Below are 22936 nucleotides of genomic sequence, written 5' to 3' on the forward strand. Positions count from 1 at the left end.
TCATCTCTATAGCATGGTCTCTATAGCAAATGTTCAACTCTGCAAATGTGGTACAAAAGGGTCCACAGAGAACACAGAAATAAATGGATGTGGCTGTGTTCCAGTGACACTTTATTTACAAAGATAGGTGGCAGACCAAATTTGGCTAGCAGGCTGTAGTTAGCCAAGCCCTGATCCAGAGGAAGAAACAAACATTAACCAAATAATTAAGCATATGGTAACATGTGCAAAGGCCTTGCGACACAGAGGACATAGACAGCATATTTATACTCATAGAAACCAATAGCCCTATTGTTACGTGAGTGAAGGGATTACCATGTGAGTGAGACTGGAAAGGGAGAGAGGGACAGACTAGCAGGGTCTTATGGGACACTTAGGTTTTAGTCTTTGCCATACTAATGATTGGCAGCCGTTGGATTATTTTAAGCTGGATGGCGATGTGATCAGATTCGAGTTCGAGTTTTAGAAGATCACGCACCGCAGTGTGAAGATTGAATTGAACAAAATCTTGTCATCTGAAAAGTAAGGATAGATATACTTGCCCTGTACATCAAGAGTTCATTGTGGTGAACAAATCACACCAGACGCATAAAAGTGTGTTATAAAATATAAATGATGTAGAGAGTTACCTAGAGATATTTTATAGGAAGCAATGTCAGCAGAAGGTCATGTTCTTTTGAATTTACTCTGGGAACAAGGCAGTCTGAACTCATGAAAGAAATCGTTTTGTTTATGTTAACAGGCTTCCTTCACCAGGGCAACTGCTCCTTAGGGTGCTCATGAAAGGTGAGGGACTTCCCTCACTTGCTCGTTCCAGCTCTCTCCTCTACCCCTCTTCTAAGCACCTGGAGCCCAGGCCTGGCTCCAAACCCATGAACATTGGCCAAGTGTAAAAGGTTCTCAAGAATGAGATGGATCCTGGGGCATCTTCCCCTGAGAAGCAGGATAAAGAGAATTTAGTGGGTAAGTTCCTCATTTCTGCCCTAAGTTTGTTTTATGTACATGAAGGGAAGTGAGCATTGTGGCATTTGTGAGAGTTACAAAGTAGCCACAGGGCGGTGGGGACCTAATACATACTGGGATTGGCTTCAATTCAGTTAGAGCCCAGGATTTAGATTCATTGCTTTTTGTGGCTTTATTTGCTTCTTGACCAGCAGTCTATAGCTTGCTCTTTTCTTCAGTGTTAGATAGAATTTGTATTTATTTTTACATTCTTTTTTTTTTTTTTTTGCATTACATAGCAAAGACATGTGGAATAGGCTGAAATGTATCCATTTTCAAATATCATCTGATGATGCTATGATTAAAAAGGAAAATTGATTTGAGCTGCATCATGTTTGATTCATGGAGAAAAGTTGAGGAAAATAAGTACTAACTTCAACCTTTAATGGCATGTCTGTATTATTGAAGCATTTTTGCTTGTATTGTATTTTTAAGTCCTATAATAATTCTGAGGTCGATTCTCATACAAACTCATATTATGAAGGAGAAAACTGACTCTTGGAGAGTTTAAAAACTTGCTGAAGTTCCAGAAAGTGATAATGATGTTGATGATGATGATGATGATGAAAGATATATGTATATGTGTATGGGTGGGGAAGGATGTTTTAACCCATACTCTCTTTACTTTATAGACATAGGTGGGTGGTTCAGCAGTTGAGTGTCTGTCTTTGCCTCAGGGTGTGATCCCGGGGTCCTGAGATTGAGTCCTACGTTAGCCTTCCTGTGGGGAGCCTGCTTCTCCCTCTTCCTATGTCTCTGCCTCTGTCTCTCTATCTCATGAATAAACAACAACAAGAAAAAAAAAAACCTTAAAAAAAAGTCATAGACATAGAGAACACACTTGGCTATCAGTATGTAAAAGAAAAAGTATACATTTGTAGATATTTACCTAAATTGATATGTGGGAAGCAGCAAATTATCCCTTAGAAGTCTAAGTGTGAGGTCTCTCAAAGTATCTCCCATTATCTTTTTAAACAAGAAGTTTCATGAGACATTTTAGCTTCCATTTAACAAGTGAAGATATCAGCTGGGTAAATGACCTGACTGGAGCCTTATCAGTGAGATAACCATCCATGGGGTTATTCGGTTTTGAGTTTTTAATATAATGAAAAAACCTGCACTACCACAGTACAATCAGAAATGGAACTTCTATGTTACAACTTCTGATTTCTCTTTCTTTTTTTTTTTTTAATTTTTATTTATTTATTTATTTATTTATTTATTTATTTTTTAATTTTTATTTATTTATGATAGTCACAGAGAGAGAAAGAGAGAGGCAGAGACACAGGCAGAGGGAGAAGCAGGCTCCATGCACCGGGAGCCCGACGTGGGATTCGATCCCGGGTCTCCAGGATCGCGCCCTGGGCCAAAGGCAGGCGCCAAACCGCTGCGCCACCCAGGGATCCCACAACTTCTGATTTCATGTGGTTTTGGCAATTTATGAGAGATAAGGATCAGTCATCCTCTACAGATCTGTGGGATGAGTTTGCCCTTGCCCTCCTCCATCTTGGATACATTAACAGGACAACATTATTTAGTGCTTCAAGCTGTGCAGAAATTTCCACTTACAAATGCTGAGAGAATTAGATGAATACCTGAGTCTTTGGACACCTAGGTGGCTCCGTGGGTTAAGCGTCTGCCTTCAGTTTGGGTCATGATCCTGGGGTCCTGTGAGCAAGTCCCACATCTCATCTCAGGTTCCTGGCTCAGTACGGAGCCTGCTTCTCCCTCTCTCTTTGCCCCTCCCCCGGCTTGTGCTCTGCTCTCTCTCTCACTCATTCTCTCTCCAACTAAATAAATAAAATCTTTGAATAACTGAGTCCTTGTTATCAACTCCAGCAGGAGCCTTCTACGATACTGTGCCACTAGCCTTTTGTATAAGCTTTCAGAAACCACTCGTGTGCCTCTCTTCTCAACCCCAAATTCAGCGACATCACAAGGTCAGATCGATAGAGTGCTATAAATTAGGGCTACCCCCCTCCCCACCCCACAGTTGTTAAACACATGAATTATTTACTCATGTAAGTGAGTAGGACACCACCACTCATTAGCCTTTGACTTCTCTTGCACTCCTTTTTTCCTCTCTTTTTTCTTTAAGAGTTAAAGTGAAGTTAATTGGAATCTTAATCATCCAAATCTAAGGATTTCCTCTCAATGTTAATATGCAAAAAAAAAAAAAAAAATCTTCCCAGGGAGTTTTTAAAACACAGATTTTTGTTCTCATCCCTGGGAGGCCTGGTACTCTAGTTCTGGGATGAACTCAAGATTTTGCATCCAAGTAACTTGCAAGCTGATGCCATGGCCAGGCTGAGAACACACTTTAGGCAGCACAATGGGTTTTTTTGGTGATCCTGTGTTTTCCTTGAAAAATGTCCCTTGATGCAAGCTGTGTGCACATTTCAGAGAAACAGGCAGGAGGGAAGATGAATTTCAGGTGAGGAAAAGACAGGATTTACCAGGAGGGTTTCACTTAGATTTTATGTTTGACACTAAAATCCTTGATCCTCTGGAGAAAGAACCAGGAAGTTGCTGAGACTGTACTTTACCCCACAGGATTGGAAGTCAATAGAAAGAGGAAAGAACTTTTAACACTACATCCCCAGGCCCAAGGAAGCTGATTGTTCTCATTCCACACACCTTTTATGTTTCCCCTGGGAAGTCTGCAGTCTTCCCTGCTCTGGAAACACAAAGGACTTTTTTCTTTTTTTACTAGGCGTGATTAATTTTTTTCTGTTAAAATTCTTGCTTGGGATCCCTGGGTGGCGCAGCGGTTTAGAGCCAGCCTTTGGCCCAGGGCACGATCCTGGAGACCCGGGATCGAATCCCACGTCGGGCTCCCGGTGCATGGAGCCTGCTTCTCCCTCTGCCTGTGTCTCTGCCCCTCTCTCTCTCTGTGTGTGACTATCAGAAATAAATTAAAAAAAAAAAAATTCCTGCTTAATATTATAAAGGTACCAAAGTTAAGAAAACCTAGAACAGAATTGTCAGGGAGGAAAAATTTCCTGTTACCCTTCAAAGAGTCTTCTGGCTGGCCTCAGAATAAATTGACATGAAATTGATCAACAGGCGATAAATTTAGTTTTGCTCAAAGGGGAACTCCACATACATAAGAGACTCAAAGACAGAAAGGTAAAATGAGGTATATATGTCATCCTGAGCTGAGGAATGAGCTAGGGGCCTAAGGTTCAAAGGGCAAAAGGGCAATTCACAGATCAATAAGATCAGGTGTTTGGTACTTAGAAGTTTGCTCTGCCATACAGATGGGTCACTGAGATAAAATTCATCTTGGTAAGAACTCTTATTCTGAGAACAACCTCCGATTTAAGTTCTTCTAAGTAGATAAGGGAGGAGCAAAAATTTCACTTGAGCTTACTGGTTCTTGATCTCAGCTGCAAAGAGTCACTTGCCAATGTGACTACACTTTGAGGACACTTGTTCTGACCCTTTCAGGATAAATCAATCATACTTCTACCACTCAGAATTAACCATTGTTAATATTTTGGTCAATTTCTTCCAGTATTTTTTTTTCTATGCATGTATTTTGTGCTAATTGGGACTGTATTGTCCATAGAATTTTTCATCCTCCTTTTTTCTTTTAATATCATACCATGGTAATTTCTGGGTTTTCATATAGTAAAATATGTATTTGTGATGTGATATTGTGTAGACATGTCATGATTTGCTTAATTATCTCTCTATTGTACTTTCAGAGTGTTTTTATTTACCACTGTCACAAGTAATACTATCATGAGACTGGACGTAAATCTTAATTAAGGACAAGTGTTTGTTGTTGCCATTGGTAATGCTGCTATTTCATACAGAAAAGGGAGTTGAAGAAGGACAAGAATGATTCAGGCATAGGGGAAGAAAAATCTTTACCCTTTTAGATTCTTTGGCTGGTCTATTAATTAAATGGCCATGAGGAAAATTAACAAGAGAAAAATAAATTTAATTTTGTATGTACATGAACCTCGACAGACACGAGAGGCTCTAAGACAGTCAAGCAATTGAGGATCATATGCTATCCTGAGCTAAGAAGAAGGGGATAGTGGTCTGGGACTTCAAGAGGGAGGAAGATGAAAAGAGCAAATGTTTGGTAAACAAATGTTTGTTATACCAGGCAGAAACAGAGGGACGCACAGAAATTTAAACAAACAGTTCCTGCCAATCTTCCTCTAGCTTGCCATACTCTTTGTAGTTATCTCTGGTGATAGCTCTCTTCCTCGACCAGGCCCTGTATCTAAATTCTCTTTTTTTTTTTAATTTATTTATGATAGTCACACACAGAGAGAGAGAGAGAGGCAGAGACACAGGCAGAGGGAGAAGCAGGAGCCCGACGTGGGATTCGATCCCGGGTCTCCAGGATCGCGCCCTGGGCCAAAGGCAGGTGCCAAACCGCTGCGCCACCCAGGGATCCCCTGTATCTAAATTCTTAGAGGCAGTTAAGAGGGAAGTAAAAAGCTCTTCTCAAGTCTTTTGGGCCTTGTATATCTTCAGTTCAGAATAATTCTCATGCCAAAGTGGGACATTTTGGGGAGGCTGGTTCTGGACTCCTTCACAAGGAAAACATTCTCTCTTATTTTCTTCTCCTAATGGTACAGGGGTACAGCAAAGCAGTAGCATGAAGGAGAAAATGGGAGGACATATGGTTCTCAGTTTAATTGACTCTCTTGAGAGCAAACAGAATCTCTCCTGCTAGATCATTATTTCCAGACAAGAAACTTCCAACAGATAAATAACTGTGTGACATTGCTGAGGATCATTCTTGACAGTTCAGTGCATTTTACGTGCCACTCATGTCATTAATTCAATGAACGAGTTTAGAATCTACTGTGTAACAGGAGATGGAGACATAAAAATAAAATGCCTGCTCTCCAAGCACTGCAGACGTACAGGGAAGACATTTAAGTTAGCTGAAACTTCCAACGTACTACGGAAAGCCATGATAGAGAGTGTATTAGAAACTCAGAAGAGGAGCACCCAAAGGTAGGGATGAGAGAGAAGAATCTCCCTGGAAAAAAAAGTGACGTGTGAACTGAGCAGTGCGGCTAGGTGAGGGAGAGGAGAGGAGAATGTAGGATATGAGCACGGGACCGGGGGATACAAAGGCTCATGCAAAGGCACAAAGATGTGTGAGAACAGGGTGCCTTTTTACTGTAGGGGGTGTTTATGTGCTGTGAGCACATGTGGCTGAGGCAGCTAGACCCAGAAGTGAGAGACCAAAGCTCAGCCTCCTGAAAAACTGAATTACACACCTGCTAAGAGCCTGTGTGTTGAGCCTTGTCTCCTAAGGCACACTAGGGAGTTGCTGCTGCATTTGACTGATGGGATGAAGACTTATTGCAATTCCTCTTGAGGAAGCTGCAGGGCAAGGTGCATCTGCAGGGAGGTTGTGAAGTGGAACTTTAGTTGGGTGGGTGGGTTTAAATTCTTAAGCTGAAGGGGCCATAAGGTATTAATAAATAGCATTTCCTTTTTTGGACATTTTAACATTCTATTTCAAAATATATCTTCAATATTTATTTAAAAGATCAAATGGTAAAAAGGAACTCTGTATACATGTGTCATAAAGTTCGTGTAACTCTCAAGCACAGATCATCCTTCTGTAGTTGAGATGTAATTATGATATTTGAGAGAACTCATGATTATGAAATTCTGTAGTCATAGGAATAGCAATGGTAAGATCATCATCTAGTTTTGATTTAGTAGTTTTACACTAAAGATTTGGTTTGTCTCTCTCTTTTTCTATCTGTCTTTAAGGTTCTAGAAGTTACCTGAAAGCACTTACAGTGAGGGGCTACATTGCTTTAAGGAACTAGGCACATTGAAGGGTAGGGCTTTATTCCCCTTGAAAATGTAGTTCTTGCCCATACAGAGGAGTCATCATTTGGAAGGACCAGAATATCCACAATGGATATTTAGTATATCTGGTAAATAAATAAATAAATATAAATAAATAAATAAATAAATAAATAAATAAATAAATAAAAATACTATGTAAGTGGTCAAAATAAAAAATTGCACTGAAGTTGAAGACTTTAGTCAAGACTATTGCAATAGAGGAGGGAGGCCAGAACTCAATATGAACCAACGGTCCTGAAACAAAGGGGTAGAGTGTGTTTAAAGCCAGGAGTGATCTCCTCTTAGGACTGTCTTGACCAAAATACACCTCTAGGACAATCCTAAGCAACGCGTTGATTGGTTAGAGGGCCTCCTGATACGGCTCATATCCTTTACGTGTGATTCACTTAATCCTCACAACTAGTTATTATTAACAGAAGAGGAAACTAAGATGTAAGCAGGGTATGTGGCCAGTGGGATGTTCATCTAGCTTTCAAGTGAAGGCATCTCATGTAGAATGTACAGTGAACGACTCCGGGCCACCACCTCTTACCTTGCTGGGTGCTTTCTCCGTCTGCCCACAGGTTTGCTTTGCTGAAGGTTTTCCATTCTCTCTGAGAATGCAGAGCAAGCAGTGAGTTTTCCATCCTCAGTACTAGCTTGATCTTATATCCTCTCATCTTTATTTGAATTATTTATTGAAGTATGAGATACATACAAATACGTGCCCAAGTCTTATGTGTTTATCTTGAAAGACTGACAGATAGTGGCTGGACCACATATAAAATTAGAACTCTGCTGGGGAGTTTGGGCAGCCTGCCCTTCAAAATAATCCCTTTATCTACAATAACCAACCCAGGAAGCCAGCCTGCTATAAGTCAGTCTTGCAAGAGGCCAGATTGCTTTCTGTAGTGACAATTCCAGAAGGCTACACAATAACATAACTATCGGTACCCAAAGGCCAGGACTTGATAAATAACTGACAGCTTCTCTATTTTCTGTCCTGCTTCCAACTTGATACCAACTGAATAAAGCCAAATAAGCACCCCTAACCAATCACACAGGATGGCCTGCGTCCAATTAGCTCCCCTACCGTCTCCCCAGTCAGGCACACCTGAAACCTTCCCCTTTCTCCACCATAAAGCTGTCCCACTGCTCTGCCTGCTTTTGCGTCTCTGCCAAAACATAAGTGACCGAGGCCGACTCTTCTGCCGTAGGACAAGCTCTGAATAAAGAGCCTTTGTTTTTCTCATTGGGTCGGTCAGTACATGTAAGTCTATGTAATCACCACCCTGATCAAGATAAGGAAGATATACAGCACCCACAAGGCTTCCTCATCCCGTCCCAGAGAGTACCCAACCACCAACAACCCCACAAACTATACAGACAGCTACTAGTCTGATTCCAAACACAATAGATTATTTTTTCTTGTTCTTGAATGAAATGGTACAAAATAAGGGAGATCACACAGTATGTATTCTTATACATGGAGTCAAAAAGTATGCACTCTTGAGTCTGGCTTATTTTGTTCAGTATTTTGTTTGAGATTCATCCACGTTTTGCCTATGGCAGTAGGTAGCCTTTTTTCTTCCGGGGTAGTACTCCTTTGGCTGAATGTACCATAGCTTTATTTATTCATTTTACTATTGATGGATGTGGGGGGCTCTTCATTTCTTGAATTTTATGAATAAGGTTGCAATGACCATTCTTGAATGCATTTTCATTGTAATCACCACTCATTTCTCTCAGGTATTACTTAGAAGTGGAATACTGAGTCACAGAGCAAGTCTGTGCTTAGCTTTAGCAGGTACTTTGAACTAGTTTCTCAAGATGATTGCATCTTGAGCTCCCATATATGGAGGGCTCAGATAGCTCCACAACCTTGCTAAAATGTGATGCTGCGTTTCTTCAATGCCTGCCATTTTGGAAGCTGTGAGTTATGCTCTCACTGTAGTAATGCACGTTCTGCTTTGGTGCTTTGAAATGATGTCATGATACCTCAATAGCTATTTCTGCTTAGAGAAGAAATAGCTATTTCATTGTAACACAGATCTGTGGGCAAGGATTATAAGCGGTGTTGATCTAATATTTCAATACTGTTGACCAAGCCAAAACAAGAAATAAGCAGCACGTCACCTCGCCTGTTTTATTTACTGAGATTCATTTCCACCACTAGTGTCATAGAAGTAGGGCTAGTGATCTGGAATAACCTGCCCTACTTCCTGGCCCCAGGCACATTACCAGTCTTGCTTTAAGTGTTCACCCCTAGTCCTACAGGTTTTTAAGTTTTTTCCAGTGCTGGGAACGAAGTCCCAGAGGCACGCCCTTACACGTGAAGCTCGGTTTTGTTTGCCTCGCTGGCTGCGCCTTTCAAGGCAGACATGAACGTCTGTCGGCTTGTGAAGCTCATGGGTCCCCCCTCACTTAGAGATCAAGATGCTGGTGGCAGCACTAACTGGGACGTTTTCTGGCTGCGGAGTGAAGGGTTGCTCTTGGTCACCCCAGGGTCCTCTTTTCCGGGGTCGCCTCGCCGTGCGGGGCCCAGGTTCTGTGCATTGCAGCTCCGCCCTTCTCCTTCCAGGTTGGAGGGGGGCTGTTGGCTAAGCATTCTGCTGCTCTTGTCCAGCCACGGCCGGGGGGGGGGACCCCTCTCTCACTCTGCCAGTGCTCCATTTCCTAGAAGGCCACGCAGCAGGGCTCTGACCCTATTGTTACCCCTGCCGCTACTGTCGCTGTCCTGCTAGACGTGAACCCTCGTCGGGAGGTTCCCCCTCCCCCTCGTGCGCTCCTGGCACAGCGCCCGGGACGGCGGGGGGGGGGGGGGGTCAGCCCGTCCGAGGATGGAGGCGGCCTCGGGGGCGCGGGGAGGCCGTTCTGCGCGGGGCCGAGCCTCGGCTGGTGGCCGTGTGCGGTGGCGACGGGCCTGCGGGAGCGGGACGGGGCTGGTGCCGATGCCCGCGGTGCGCGGGGCCCTGTCCCTCGGTCGCCCCGTCCGCCTCCTCCTCCGCCTCCGGGGGCCGGAGCGCAGCCGCGCGGGGGGCTCGGAGGAGGCTTCGGGGCGCGGACCCGCGTCCCTCCCCAGGCCGGGGCGGGGGGGGGGCAGGTGCTCGGGCGGCCGGCGGCGCCCGAGGCTCCGTCCCTGGACCGGGAGGGGCAGCCCGGGAAGACCCAGCGCGCTCACGGGCGGGCGCCGGGCCGGGCCGGGCCGGGCTCCGGGGAGCGTCCGGGGCTACGCGGGCTACGCGGGCTACGCGGGCTGGCGTCGGGGCTGCGGCGCCCTTCCGGGGCCCCGAGCGGGAGGCGGACCGTGCAGCCCCCGCCCCCCGCCCCCCGCCGCCCCCCGCGCCCGAGCCCCGCGGCTCCCCCAGGCCGAGGAGCGGGGCCAGCGGTGGGGAAGACGCCCCGGGCGGCCGGACGGCGAGGCCCCCGCACTCCCCACCGCGGAGGACGGCTACGGACACTCCGGCTAGGACGCAGCTGCGCCACCGGCAGGGGGCCTGGGCCTGGGGTGCCGCCGGAAGTGTCCCGAAGATAAGATTCGGGGGGTTATTTTTTATCTATGGTAGTCACAGAGAGAGAGAGAGAGAGAGAGAGAGGCGGAGACCCAGGCAGAGGGAGAAGCAGGCTCCATGCACCGGGAGCCCGACGTGGGATTCGATCCCGGGTTTCCAGGACCGGCCCTGGGCTGTAGGCGGCGCCAAACCGCTGCGCCACCCGGGGATCCCAGGTTTTTTTTTTTTTTTTAAAGTAGAAGTGTTCGGGAGCCCGGGTGGCCCGGTGGGCTCAGCGTCCGCCTTGGGCTCAGGTCTCGCTCCCCCGGCCCGGCCCGGGGCAGCCCCACACCCGGCTCCCTGCTGCGCAGGAAGGCAAGAAGCCTGCTTCCCCCTCCCCCTGCCCCCCCCCCCCCCCCCCCCGCCCCGCTGTGCTCTCTGGCACTCTTTCTCTCTCTCTCAAATAAATAAATAAAATATTAAAAAAAAAAAAAAACAGACAAAGCAGAAGTGTTATTGTGGTGCCATAACTCACCAAATCTACAAATCTAAGCCATGTTTTCTAATGATGAACATAGGAATGTAAATACTTAGGAATGGGTCTATCATGAAATATACCAAATTGATAACTATGGGACCTGTCTAGATAAAAGTGGACTGAGCAGAGGAAGGTCAAAGGGATTTCAGCTTTATCTGTATTGCTTTGGACTATTACATTTTTTAACAATGAGAATGTTTATATACAGCCTAGGTCATTACTAGTAAGCACTAATAAACACGAATGCAACAAAGATTCTATTAGAATGCACAAAGTGTCTTTATCCTGGATAAGGATAGTCCCATCCACCTCACTATGGTCCAAGGCTTTGGAAGGTGATCTTTTAAAAATACAAATTTTGGGTATGCAGGCAACTCCTTATTCCTATTGAGTGTATCTTTATGTGTATTTAGAGCCTATTAAAGGACATTTGCACAACAAGTTTTTAATACTTAATATATATCTAAAACTTAGATCCTTTTCATCTATCAGAATGTAATAATTGAGAAAGTACCTGATGAGTTCTGGTGCCAGGCATGGGGAAGTAGGCCCAGTGTCACACTATGCAATTGATGAGAGTGTGGACTGGTACAAAATCATTGAAGGGCACTTACCATCTAACAAAATTGTAAAAACTAATCTCTTGGACCAAACACTTTCACTGCCAGCCATTTATCCTACATGATTGTATAAAAACACATATTAGGGGATCCCTGGGTGGCTCAGCAGTTTGGCGCCTGCCTTTGGCCCAGGGCGCAATCCTGGAGTCCTGGGATCAAGTCTCGCATCAGGCTCCCTATGAGGAGCCTGCTTCTCCCACTGCCTATGTCTCTGCCTCTCTCTCTGTGTCTCTCATGAATAAAAAAATAAAATCTTAAAAAATAATAAGAGGAGAATAAGAAGGAATGAGGATTAAAAAGAAGTTGGGATAGTGAATAGAAGGATCAAATAAGAATAAAAAGGTCAGCCTGATTTGTGTGTTCTATAAACTAGAGTTGTAAGACTTGAAGTGATTAAAGCTATAAAGTTTCGGTTATTGGAATATGATTTGAACTTAGCATTGCAGAGCACTATTCTTGAAGCCAAAATGCCCCTGTTATCATAATGTGTGATTAGCAAAAAGACATCTGATGTAATGAGCCAATGTAACAAAATTCCTCTAGAAGTCAGAAATGTCAAATATCAGTGTCTGACACATCCCTGTGATATCTGTAAAATGGGAATAAAGGTAGTAATAGGCATGTACTAATGTAGATGTTAATGTATGGACCAAGTGCCATGGAAGAATAACTTCATTTAGTCCTCATCAAATCCTTCAAGGTAGTTGACCTCTATCCCCAACCTACAGATGAGAAAGTGGGGGCTCAGTAACATTGAGTGGCTTATCTAAGGCACGGCACTTGTAGATAAGAGAGCTCTCGTGGAAACTCATACCTACGGGCTCTTCAGAATGTTTTTCCTGTCATCCTGCCTCCCTTTGGGGATAATTGTACCTACCTCTGTGCTTCAGAGATTGTCTTGAATTTCAACATGGAGAATTCTGGGCACCCAGGAATATGTCTTTTAAAATGGTACCCTAGTGATTCTGATGGAGGAAGTCTATGAATTATATACTGGGTAACAGTGTTTTATGTGTTTTGAGGATAATAAACCATGTCAGTCCTACTAAATATAATGGTAATTGTTATTATTGATTGCTATGAGATTTTCTTGGAAAGGACAGGTCAATTTCAACCTAAAACTCTGAATGAATAGTGTGTGTGTGTGTGTGTGTGTGTGTGTGTGTGTTTATTGCATTTACAGGTGTGCATGAACTTCAAGCTCCTTGTCAGCGCTCCCAGGCATGGCCAGCCCTCTTGTGTAGTAGCCTACTCATGCGGCTGAATGACTTTTCTAAGAACCATGTAAGTAGAGGATGGTCAAAGGGATCACAGGCTTGCTTTCTCTTCATTTCTTAGGCATCAGCAGTAAACGGCTTGGCGTGTGTGGCTGGATCCTGTTTTCCCTTTCTTTGTTGCTGATGATCATTACTTTCCCCTTCTCCATATGGATGTGCTTAAAGGTAACACCCTGGGAAATAAACTGGGCTCTTTCTATGAGCTGATGAACCATTAGGACTAAATTCTCTGCCTTAATCTCTTAGATCATTAAGGAGTATGAACGTGCTGTTGTATTCCGACTGGGACGCATCCAGGCTGACAAAGCCAGAGGGCCAGGTAGGACACCCCTGACAAGGATCATGGGCACCTAATACCTATAACTGTTACCACCAAAATTTTCCCCAGCAGCCTCTCTTGATAAGCAAAGAAAAAATCACAGGAAGCTGGAGCCCCTTGCCTGTTTGTAAAATGGGAAGATGTTGTTCTGCTATGCGAGTTAACAGGAGTGACCACTAGACCACTAGTTTGAGAGGTCGGAAATCTGACCTTGTTTCCTAACATTCCCTCTGAGAGATTCAGTGAACAAGAGCAAAGACTTGCTCTGTTACATTGGCCGGACTTCACTTGTTATCAAGACCCCTAAAAGAAAGATAGAAGAATGAAGGGAGGGAGTAAATGGTCCAGTAGATGATTAAGTTACTCAAGGAGACTATTCCAGGAGCCGGTTTTTGATTCTCACTCTTTGAAAAGAGCTAATGGAAAAAGTAAAAAGGAATTTCTTCTCCTGGCAAGCAGAGTAATAGAAAGCTGGAAGCCATTGTACAATTCCTTTGATCAAATGTTGTGTTTCTTTCCATCCTTTCTCTACCTTAGAATGAAAACTGTTCCAAATTCTTCATGTTATAAGAAGATGGGATTTGGTGGAAGTGGGGGGGAGGGGTGGACATGGGAAAGTGTTAGGTACTAAAACTCTAGAAGTTAGGTATTGATTTAATTCTCATAACTTCTCTTGGTATGTATGTAGTTGAACTATATCAAATTGCTAATATTTGTTTTTGATTCTCAAGCATGACAATTTCACATGATAAATTCTAATGTTTTGAAAGGAGAGGTCATAAAGTACATTTTAAAAAGTACTGTTATTTGCAGTACTTCTCTAGTAACATTTGTTTTCTGCCTCCTATTATGACTATAAGCCCTTGGGGGTGGGGGGCAAGAACTTTCTATTCACTGCTATACTGTATGTGCTCTGTACTTGGCCATGCACTATGGTAGGCACTCAGATATCTGTTGCATAAAAAAAAGAGAAATTTCAAAAGCAGAAGCTTGTTAAGAGGCTTGGTCATTTCAAGTAGTATAATCCTACTTGTCTGATTTCATGAACAATGTATGGGAGAGAGGGCAAGAATGACTTTTTATGGTTGTTCTTACGAGTTTGTCCAAATATAATTCATTCAACTGAGGTATAACAGACCAAGGTTTACCCCATCCAGGTCGTTGCATCTGGTGGGGCCGAGCTTATAAGTAAAGTAAAACTTCATTTGAAAGAAGTAGACTAGCTATAACTTGGAAGTCTCTAGAGAAAAGTGTATCTCTTTTAAATGAATTTTCCCAGAAGATTTCACCACTAAATGTCCCAGGATAATTACTCTCGTCATACGCGTCTCTGGGGCAAATGAGTCCCCTCAGAAAGCCATAAAAGCTAGAGGGAAACAAGCCAAATTGCCAATTGTTTTCCATTAAACCTCTCCACTTTTGTAAATTGTAAATTATTCCTTAATAATGGAAAGTATTAATAATAAGTGTTACCACTTCTTGAGCACTTAATATATACCCAGCACTGTGTTTAGTACTTTATTTCATTATCGTGTTGAATCATGCTTAATCCTCGCTACCATCTTCTAGAGATTCAGTAACTGAAGCTCAGGAAAGTTGTATGTGTTCCCAGGTCACAAGCTAGTAAGTGCGAGGGCTAAGACTTAACTGTAGTTTTAGGAGTCATGACCCCAACCAGTGACCTGGCACCAAAAACGGAGGTAAATTAGGCCACAAGCCTCACTGCAAGTCTCAGGAGAGTTCAGAGACCAATGGAAAGAAGGCTCCTTAGCAGTGTTTTCTGTTGATGCTACCAGCCATTTGCATGGTACACAACCTACAAACTTGTTTCTCCCTTGAAAACAAAAACAACAGCACGAAATCTTTCTGGTGAACAAAAATGGATTGGTGTCTCCATCTTGCTGACATGCCTTGTGGTTCTAATCTTTGTAACTCTTGCTGTAGAGAACATTCACCAGGCTCATGTGAAGGATTCATGGGATCCTCAGTTGAATTTCTGTATCCCCACCCTTCCCCTACCCAGCCCCAAATCCAAATACTTCACAACTCAAAGAGAAGTGAAAGTGTTTATAATTGGGGGATGCCATTATCTTTGAACTAGAACATAGCTCTGGAGAAATAGCAAATTCTGAAAAACATTGGTTTTAGGGACTTGGAAATATATTTTTTTAAGATTTTATTTATTTATTCATGAGAGACACTGAGAGAGAGAGACAGAGACATAGGCAGAGAGAAAACAAGCTCTCCTCAGGAAGCCCGATGCGGGACTGGATTCCCAAACTCCAGGATCACGCCCTGAGCTGAAGGCAGAGGCTCAACCGCTGAGCCACCCAGGGGTCCCAGGACTTTGAAATTTTAAGGAGATTTTAATTCTATTTCTTCAGTATTATTGAAGATGAATGAGAAAACTGACAGTCAATGATATTTAAGATAAAATATCTATTACTTAAATCTTTTTTTGTACAGATATTTTTAATAAGGACACCAATTTCCAAAATATCTTTTTAAATTAATGTCAAGGGATGGCTGGGTGGCTCAGCAGTTGAGCATCTGCCTTTGGCTCAGGGCGTGATCCTGGGGTCCTGGGATCGAGTCCCACATCAGGCTCCCTGCATGGAGCCTGCTTCTCTCTCTGCCTGTGTCTCTGCCTCTCTCTCTGTGTCTCTCATGAATAAGTAAATAAAAAATATTTTAAAAAATTAATTAATTAATGTCAAGTTCAACTCGGGTAGAAGAAGGTTGAGTGTTTTAAAAGTAAAATCTAAAAATTAAATGTCAAGGATCTTTAGCTTTTTACCACAAGATTTTAATTTCTAGGGAATCACTTTTTTTTAGTCACTGACTGGAAGGAGGAGCTAATTTTCCCTAAAGTTAGAGGAGTACATATTGAAGATTGTCTGAGAAGCGTTTATAGTCTCATGAAAATAATGTGTCATATAGTTAGGAGATAATTTGTTGTAGTTAGTTTTGATAGGATAAACTTTTAAGCTATCTTTTGTTTTTTATAGGTTTGATCCTGGTCTTGCCCTGCATAGATGTGTTTGTCAAAGTTGATCTCCGAACTGTTACTTGCAACATTCCTCCACAAGAGGTAATGCTGGGTAGAAATAAAACCTGTATCAGGCACCTGGGCCACTCAGTGGCTGAGCATCTGCCTTTAGCTCAGGATGTGATCCCAGGGTCCTGGGATCCAGTCCCACGTGGGGCTCCCCGCAGGGAGCCTCCTTCTCCCTCTGCCTGTGTCTCTGCCTCTCTCTGTGTATCTCTCATGAATAAATAAATAAAATCTAAAACAAATTTAAAACCAAACCAAACTAAACCTGTATCTTCCCCATTACATGGACAGTTGAAGTTTTACAACATGTTTTCAAACTGTAAGGGACCTGCTTGAGGAACCAAAGGTGGGCTTTGCTTTTCCAATTGAGAATAAAGCTGATGGCAAGGGCTGGACTGTTATAAGATTTGCAATGACTTGGAGGGGCAAATCCCAGGAAAGAGAGAGAAAAGATGCAGTTGGCAGAGAAACTGGGATGGAGAGCAGTAGATGAGAGGCTTGGAAGAGTCAGATAAGTCATATAAAGGAACTGGATTTAATTTGGTGGAGGGCAGGATCTGGTTAGGATATTATCCTCACTCTCACCTATCCAGAAGGTTTTTTAGTAAAATCTTTAGCATTCACTTTTTTTGTGAGTGATTGGATGCAGCACAGCTGGTGGGTGTGGGGAAAGAGCACAGAGCCCATCTGCATTTGGATTTCAAATAATTCTTTCCAGTTCATAAAGTGCTGTAAATAAATATCCAAGGCCAGTAGCAAGGCAATAGGGAAGAGAAACAGAATTACTAAGAACCAAAACGATCCAGGAAAACGAAAGAAAATGTGAGTAGGGCCTATAGTGCAGGAGGGCAGAAATGATAGAGGATTATGAGTCAATGTTCATTTTCTTTTCTCTGGTCCAGGAAACCCAGTCAAGACTCAGCAGTTTTAGTGACCGATCATGGTTCTTTTCTGGCTCCATAGTCCATAATTCTATATGGGAGTAGAGAGTTCTAGGTTCTGCTACTTTGGGTCTGCCAGAGGACTCTCAATGGCTGCAAAGCACCTTGTCACATTATTCAGAATATTAACACAGAGCCTCTATAAAAGCAAATAGAGGGGCTCCTGGGTGGCTCAGTCGGTTAAGCATCTGCCTTCAGCTCAGGTCATAATCTCGGGGTCCTGAGATCGAGCCCCACATCAAGTCCTACATTGGGGTCCCTACTCGGTAGGGAGTCTGCTTCTCCCTCTCCTCTCCTCTCTCTCTCTCTCTCTCTCCCTCTCCGTCCCTCCCTGTCATATAAATAAATAAAATTCAAAATAAAAAATGTTTAAAAAGCAAATAGATTTGTGCTTATTCTCACCATGTGCTTATTCTCACCATGGCAAATCATCACCAACAAAGATGATATCATACTCTAGCCAGGGCAGATTTTTGGTAATGTTGGCATCATGCTCTCCTCCTGCAGAGAGGGCTCTTAGGCTGCCTGACACTTTGTCATTTGCTGTGAAAGTCATAATAAACATGTGATTTTCCCTATCCTTGCCCTCTAGATCCTCACCAGAGACTCTGTGACTACTCAGGTGGATGGAGTCGTCTATTACAGAATCTACAGTGCTGTCTCAGCAGTGGCTAATGTCAACGATGTCCACCAAGCCACATTTCTGCTGGCTCAGACTACTCTGAGAAACGTCTTAGGGACACAGACCTTGTCCCAAATTTTAGCTGGCCGAGAAGAGATTGCTCATAGCATCCAGGTAAAGATGCTGAGAATGAATAGCCTGTATCTTTGGTTCATTTATTTTAATTATCAGACTATCAAATATCAGTAATTCAAAGAACCCCTCTCATGTGCATGCATGTGCATTCACACATGCAACACACACACACACACACACACAGCTGCTGTAAACGCTGACCTTCAGTTTGTGGTTTTATTCCTTTACAATCACAAGGTGTAGATTTAAATATCTGAGCAGGAGGAGGAGAGCTGTAGGAATTGTACACCTTATCCATTTTCTTTGGAAACTTGGAAAATACAAGTTAGCATTGTACACATTAGGCTTTCCTGAAGAGGTTAGCATCCTTTTTAGTTGAAGTTGCTCCAGAAGGGCCACCACTTCTCAAACACCCCATGTCTTTCTGCACTTTAGTGGAATATTAGAGCAGGATTCAATTGAGACAGCAGAGGCCTGTGATCCCTGGAAAATCTGACATGGCAATACCTATATCAGTAATTATGTTAATAGTAATCATTATTCTAATATTGATGAGAATGTTGCAGGAATCCATCTCACCCCTTGCACGCCCTAGTTTATAGACAATTACATTTCTGTGTGGTCCGAAATCAATTGTACTTTGATTCTGAACCTCCCTTCTGTAAGTTGGGAGGGAAATTCAGCTTTGGTCCTTGGCATCTCTTTCAGGACCTATGGTGGCACACAGACCCCAAAGTTTTATGAAATATTGTCAGTTCTGTATAACTCTGCAAATCAATTGTAAGAGCCCCATGAGTTTGACAACTCAGATGTTTCCCCAGCTACAGTCCAGTCACTGGGTTCTTGGGAGGTCTCACCATGTCCCACAATTCTGCAGAAATCATGGAAAGGCAAGAGATGGCTTGCCACTTGGTAGCAGAGATCTCTGCCGCTGCCCTCTGAACTACCCATCTGGTCTCACTATTTCTCAAGGCGTGCATTTTCATCCCTCCCTCTGCAGGATAACCAACGTGACATCATCGGTGGTCTTAAGTTTTTACAAAGGACAAGTATGTTTGATTTTAGGCTGCTTGTGCTATATATATATATATATATATCTGGCTACCTGGGGAGTAAAACTAGCCCACAGCAGAGGTTAAACAGAGCAAGGCACATAATATCTCAAAAAATACCCAATAACATTTACTGAGCAATTGTGAGTCATTGGTAGATCTCTCACATGTATTATCTCCAAATTCCATAAAAATCCTGAAAGGAAACCTTTTATAGATGAGAACACTAAGCATCAGAGAGGTTAAGTGGCCCAGTGACTCACAGCTACAAATGGCAGGGCCAGGACAATATCCAGGAGTGTCTGAGAAGCCCATGTGTTGCTGCCTACTTGATGTCATTGACAAGAAAACGTGGGGTATTTGCTCAACTCTAGATGGATGGCACATACTTCATTAGGAATAGTTGAGGTGGGGGGTCCTGGTACGTCCTGAAAGATCTGTCAGTTTAAGCTTCTGAATCCTTCTTGGGAGTCACTTCAATTCCTGGGAGTGATCAATAAGAACTCCTTTTCCTTTCCCAAATTGTCTCACTCCAAATGCTGCAAATACTAAAGGAGACAAAGCAGAGGAATTTATCTTGCGAATATAAAGCATGTCAGAAATTTACATCATCTGTGTTCTGATCGATGTCCTTTCTTTTGCTTTGGAAACAGACCTTACTCGATGATGCCACGGAGCTGTGGGGCATCCGGGTGGCCCGAGTGGAAATTAAAGATGTTCGGATTCCCGTGCAGTTACAGAGGTCCATGGCGGCTGAGGCTGAGGCCACCCGGGAAGCCAGGGCCAGGGTAAGGGCCACTCCGTCCACACTGGAAGGCAAAATGCCCAGCTTTGGAGCAGATAAAGATGGACGTTGAATGACAGATCAGGCCTTCTCAATTATTTTGATAAGAATAGGGGTTCTTTTTCATACTTTTTACTGAGAATTTCCTCCTGAATTAAAAGGTAATAGGCAGCTTAATACATCTTGAGGATTTTTTTAAAAAGATTATATTTTTATAAAAAGATTATATTTATTTATTTTAAAGAGGGAGAAAGAGTAAGTGTGAGCTGGAGTGGGAGGCAGAGGGGCTTTGGGAGAGGAACAAGCAGACTCTGTGCTGAGTGCAGAGCCTGATGTGGGGATCAATCTCATGACCCAAGATCATGACCTGAGCTGAAATCGAGTCGAATGCTTAAACTGACTGAGCCACCCAGGCGCCCCTATCTTGAGGAGATTTGGCAACAGGTCTTGGGTCAAGGGGTGCTCAGTAAATGCTTAGTGACTTAGCAAGGTGGGTCCCAGGTCTGGCTGCATTTCAGTCCCCTAGACAGAACTGACGACAGCAAACAGTAATTCTCAGGCCTCACCTCAGACTCAGTAAGGCAGTCTCTTGTGGCTTAAGAATCTACATTTTTATAAAGCTAGTAATTATGACTTTTTTATTATTATTGAGGTACAGGTGACATACAATGCTAGATTGAGTTCAGGTGTACAACATACTGATCTGACAATCCTATATATTTACTCAGTGCTCACCCCAATGGGTGTAGTCACCATCTGCTATAGCCAACCTGGTGCCTGTCTTTTGAACATTGCTGTTAAGTGTGGTAAGTTGTGCTGAACTGAAAGGGAGTGGTGATGGTGATGATGAAACACAATCCAGGTTAGAATTACAAGACGTGAGCATACCCTGGCCTCGAATGTTCTTGTGTCTGTTGGACCTGCAGCCTTCATGTCGGATGGATTTTCTGGAGTATCAGAAACCAGATAAGATGAGAGGCCTTTTGTATACTTCCTCAAGAACTAATGAGTTTTTCTCTACCCTCATCCCTCCCCCATCTCTGGTTTATCTGGGAAGCTCCAGGAGCGTCTCACCAGTGGACTTGGTGGGTGGTTTGGCACAGAGGTAGTGAGTACCCACTCCTGAGGCAACCGAATCAGCCTTGGGCAGGAGAGAACTAGAAGGGAAGCCAGCACTTAAGAGAGCCTTCCAGTGGGTGTTGTCAGACTGGCACTTACTGCTCCTGGTTAATCAAGAGCAGAGAGACTTGAAACAGTGCTTACATTGTAAGAGTGAGGCTCAACTGGCAGCAGAATGCAAGAAAAACATCTCCTAGGGCGAGTAAAAACAAGAGAGAGAAGCCAGGTGGAGGCCTTGGATTTCAGACTTCCCTGAAGGCTAATGCAGGGTTGGGGGCTCCAGAGAGATCTCCGAACAGAATTAGGGTGACCTCCCAGTCTACCGGGCTGGGTTAAAGGCGGTGCTCGTATTTGGTTTGCAAAGGAAATCTAGGGACTCATAATTTGTCAAATATCTCCCCACTTCCTGCAACCTCCTCAGATTCTCCTACACCATTAGAATGCGAAACTGTCCCCCTTGCCAAAGAAGTAACTGGATGAAACCCGCGTGGCAAAGTGGGGTCTGGCAGAGAGGCATCAGGATGCCGCTGCCAGAAAGGGAAAGCCCTTGTTATAGTCGCCAACTTTTATGTCTGAGCTCTTTTTAAAAATTTTTATATTTTTAAAGATTTTATTTATTTATTCATGAGAGACACAGAGAGAGAGGCAGAGACAGAAGCAGAGAGAGAAGCAGGCTCCCTGCAGGGAGCCTGATGTGAGACTCGATCCTGGGTCTTCAGGATCACACCCTGAGCCCAAGGCAGATGCTCAGCCACTGAGCCACCCAGGGGCCCCTATGTCTGAGCTCTTTTATTTCTGCCCCTTTTAGGTCCTTGCAGCGGAAGGAGAAATGAATGCCTCCAAATCTCTGAAGGCAGCCTCCGTGGTGCTGGCCGAGTCCCCCATAGCCCTGCAGTTGCGTTACCTGCAGACTTTGACCACCGTGGCCACCGAGAAGAATTCCACCATCGTGTTCCCTCTGCCCATGAATATCCTGGAGGGCATTGGTGGCATCAGCTATGATAACCATGAGAAGGTTCCCAAAAGAGCCTGAGGTCCTCCCGCTGTCGCCAGCCATTGCTTTGGGAGTCCCTTCTAATTCTCAGGAGAAGCCAGCAGCTAGAAGTGCTGAGAATCGCAACATCACAGAAGCAGAGGGACTCGCCGCTGGAATAGCATTAGCAGGGAAAAGCCATAGAGGCTATTAAAAAAAAAATGAGGGCTGTGTACTACCTTTATTATTCAAGAGCATTAAACGACTTTGCATTATCCTTATTAGTCATTAGATAGCAGGCATTCCTGATTAGAGCAGGCGCTTTCTTGCAGTAGGGGGAAAAAATCTTTGGGTGACCGTGACTAAGATTTCAGCATTATTTTTGATTGGTTTTAAGAAGCCCTCTAGATAATTTATAAAGTAACAGAGGCCTCCTATTTCTATTAGATACTTGCTTTTTATAATGCCCAAGTGACTACTTGCTAAATCTCCAATAATTACAACACCCCCCCACCATGTTTGAAAGTCTGATTGATTTTGGAGTGAAAGACCCAAGCGGCATTGAGGTTTCCAGCTGCAAACTTACAGCTAGCCCAGGGCAGACTGCACCCAGCTCTCTTGCTGCCTGGCACCCTGCCTGGAGCGGTGGCCTGTGCTCAGCCTCTGGGCACCTTTGTCAGCTGGAGGGAGAGGGCACAGTACTTACAAGTGAGAATGTTTATAATGGGTGCTGTCGGTTGGGATCACTGGAGAACATCATCCCGTGGACTTCATGTTTTCACCCATTACCAGTCCTAAGAGCCACCAGTTGTCAAGAATTGTTTGCAAACTCTATTCTCTCCCTCGCAAAACCCTCCAAACTGTTGAAAATAAAGAAGCCATAGAATAGAATACAGATGTGATGCATTTTAAAAATTGCTTTATCAGAGGTTTTTTTTTTTTTTTCCTACCATGGTACAATTTTCTTTTGAGTTCCATTTTGAGAGACAGGCTAGGATTTTTTGTTACCATTTATTGCATGTCTGCTATGTGTTAACACTGGGCTCAGCCCTTTATGGATGCCAAGGGGTATCTTTATTTTGCAGATGAGAAAGTGATATCAAGAGGTTGAATAACCTGCCCAAGATCCTGCAGCTAGTTTTGGGTTAGGATTTAAAACTAGGTCTG

General features: G+C 43.7%; 1 protein-coding gene across 1 annotated transcript; it reads left to right on the forward strand.

Moving 5' to 3' along the window:
* Positions 1-748: 748 nt before the first annotated feature.
* On the forward strand, positions 749-22660 carry STOML3 (stomatin like 3). Its single transcript, XM_025462412.3, has 7 exons — positions 749-963; positions 12831-12934; positions 13016-13088; positions 16097-16179; positions 17677-17880; positions 19547-19681; positions 21605-22660. The coding sequence occupies exons 1-7, from the start codon at positions 912-914 to the stop codon at positions 21827-21829; spliced, it is 876 nt and encodes a 291-aa protein (XP_025318197.2). The 5' UTR covers positions 749-911; the 3' UTR covers positions 21830-22660.
* The last annotated feature ends 276 nt before the right edge of the window (positions 22661-22936 follow it).

Source organism: Canis lupus, chromosome 25, assembly GCF_003254725.2.
Source record: "Canis lupus dingo isolate Sandy chromosome 25, ASM325472v2, whole genome shotgun sequence".
Classification (NCBI taxonomy): Eukaryota; Metazoa; Chordata; class Mammalia; order Carnivora; family Canidae; genus Canis; species Canis lupus.